Here is a 1,178-nt window from a genome sequence, read left to right as displayed (position 1 = left end):
GTATGTCTTTAAACCTAACATTTGACATCTTGAGTCTTTTTAACTAACTTCAATTAAAGGTTTGGGGAGTATGCTTCATAGCCATTGCCAGTCATTCAGGAGCTTGGGTAAAGCTCCGTCACTGTCTTCCATCACACACAACTCTAATCCTAAAAGCTTTGAAGATGGCATTGTCTTACCCAGCAGTTGTCACAGAAGAACCTGGCTCCTGGACAACTTTCAAGAAACCTACAGTGAAACTTCTACCTGCCAACCAGCCAATTGTGGACAGAACCAGTGCAAAGTGGACCCCTGTGTGCAAAGTTCCCAGAACTCCAGAGCTGAACAAACAATTTGTTCTAATTCCAAGACCTGTGAAAGAACAAGAGAAATATCTCCAGCTGTGCCAGAGAGTGCTTCTCAAACCTGCCAATCAAGGAATTATAAGCAAGTGGGTTTTGTAGCCCAGAGCTACCAACCTGCAAGTTACATGGCCAAGTGTTGCCCACTAAAGTCTACAGCATTTGAAAGTTGCCAGACGTTGGAGTTTGAATCCAGCCCATGCTGCTCTCAGGTCTCTGAGTCCAGGTCCTGTAATTCCTCCAGCAGTATTGTCTCTGGGCTACATCTTGTGGAATCTTCCAACACTTATGAGCCAACATGCTGTGTGACTGGTGGTTCACAAGTGCCTAGTAAGTGAAGAAATTTTAAAGGGTATGGAGGAGTTGAGTTGATTTCTGAATACTTGGGAACTCTATTTATCTAAATTTAAATTAATTTGTTTGTTGAAAAAAGTACATACGTGTTTCTATTAACTTTTCCAATGTCAAAGAAGGATTTCTTTTCCTTTTGGGTATTTCTGATGGCAAGCTGGGGTCACAAGGCATTTTACTCATTTTAGGTCACTAGGACACTATTTACTGTTCACCATAGAATAACCATTGTTCCTTAAAAAGATAAATTTTCACTACTATGTATGAAAATATTTAGCAAAAGTATAGTTTACTAGCTATTGTGATTATACCAGAAATCCATGAGATGATATAACTTACTCTGGAAGCTCAAGATGTCCTACAATTTCTGAGGCTCAACTCAACCAGAAACAAATAGTTATTTCATAACACCAGAAATATTACTATAAAATTGGGTCAACTCACTAACTGAATCAAGACACTTGTACATCAGAGATGGAGTCTTTC

At 39.4% G+C, this 1,178-nt stretch overlaps 1 protein-coding gene across 1 annotated transcript; it reads left to right on the top strand.

Moving 5' to 3' along the window:
- Krtap27-1 (keratin associated protein 27-1) lies at positions 1-679 on the top strand. The gene has a single exon (NM_001163105.2). It carries the CDS (start codon positions 71-73, stop codon positions 677-679), a length of 609 nt encoding a protein of 202 aa, NP_001156577.1. The 5' UTR covers positions 1-70.
- Positions 680-1,178: the final 499 nt, after the last annotated feature.

This window comes from Mus musculus, chromosome 16, assembly GCF_000001635.26.
Source record: "Mus musculus strain C57BL/6J chromosome 16, GRCm38.p6 C57BL/6J".
NCBI lineage: Eukaryota > Metazoa > Chordata > Mammalia > Rodentia > Muridae > Mus > Mus musculus.
This window is presented reverse-complemented; position numbering and strand designations above follow the sequence as displayed.

Coding starts and splice junctions, on each gene's coding strand:
- Krtap27-1 (NM_001163105.2), top strand. CDS start 71: ATGCTTCATAGCCATTGCCAGTCATTCAGGAGCTTGGGTAAAGCTCCG.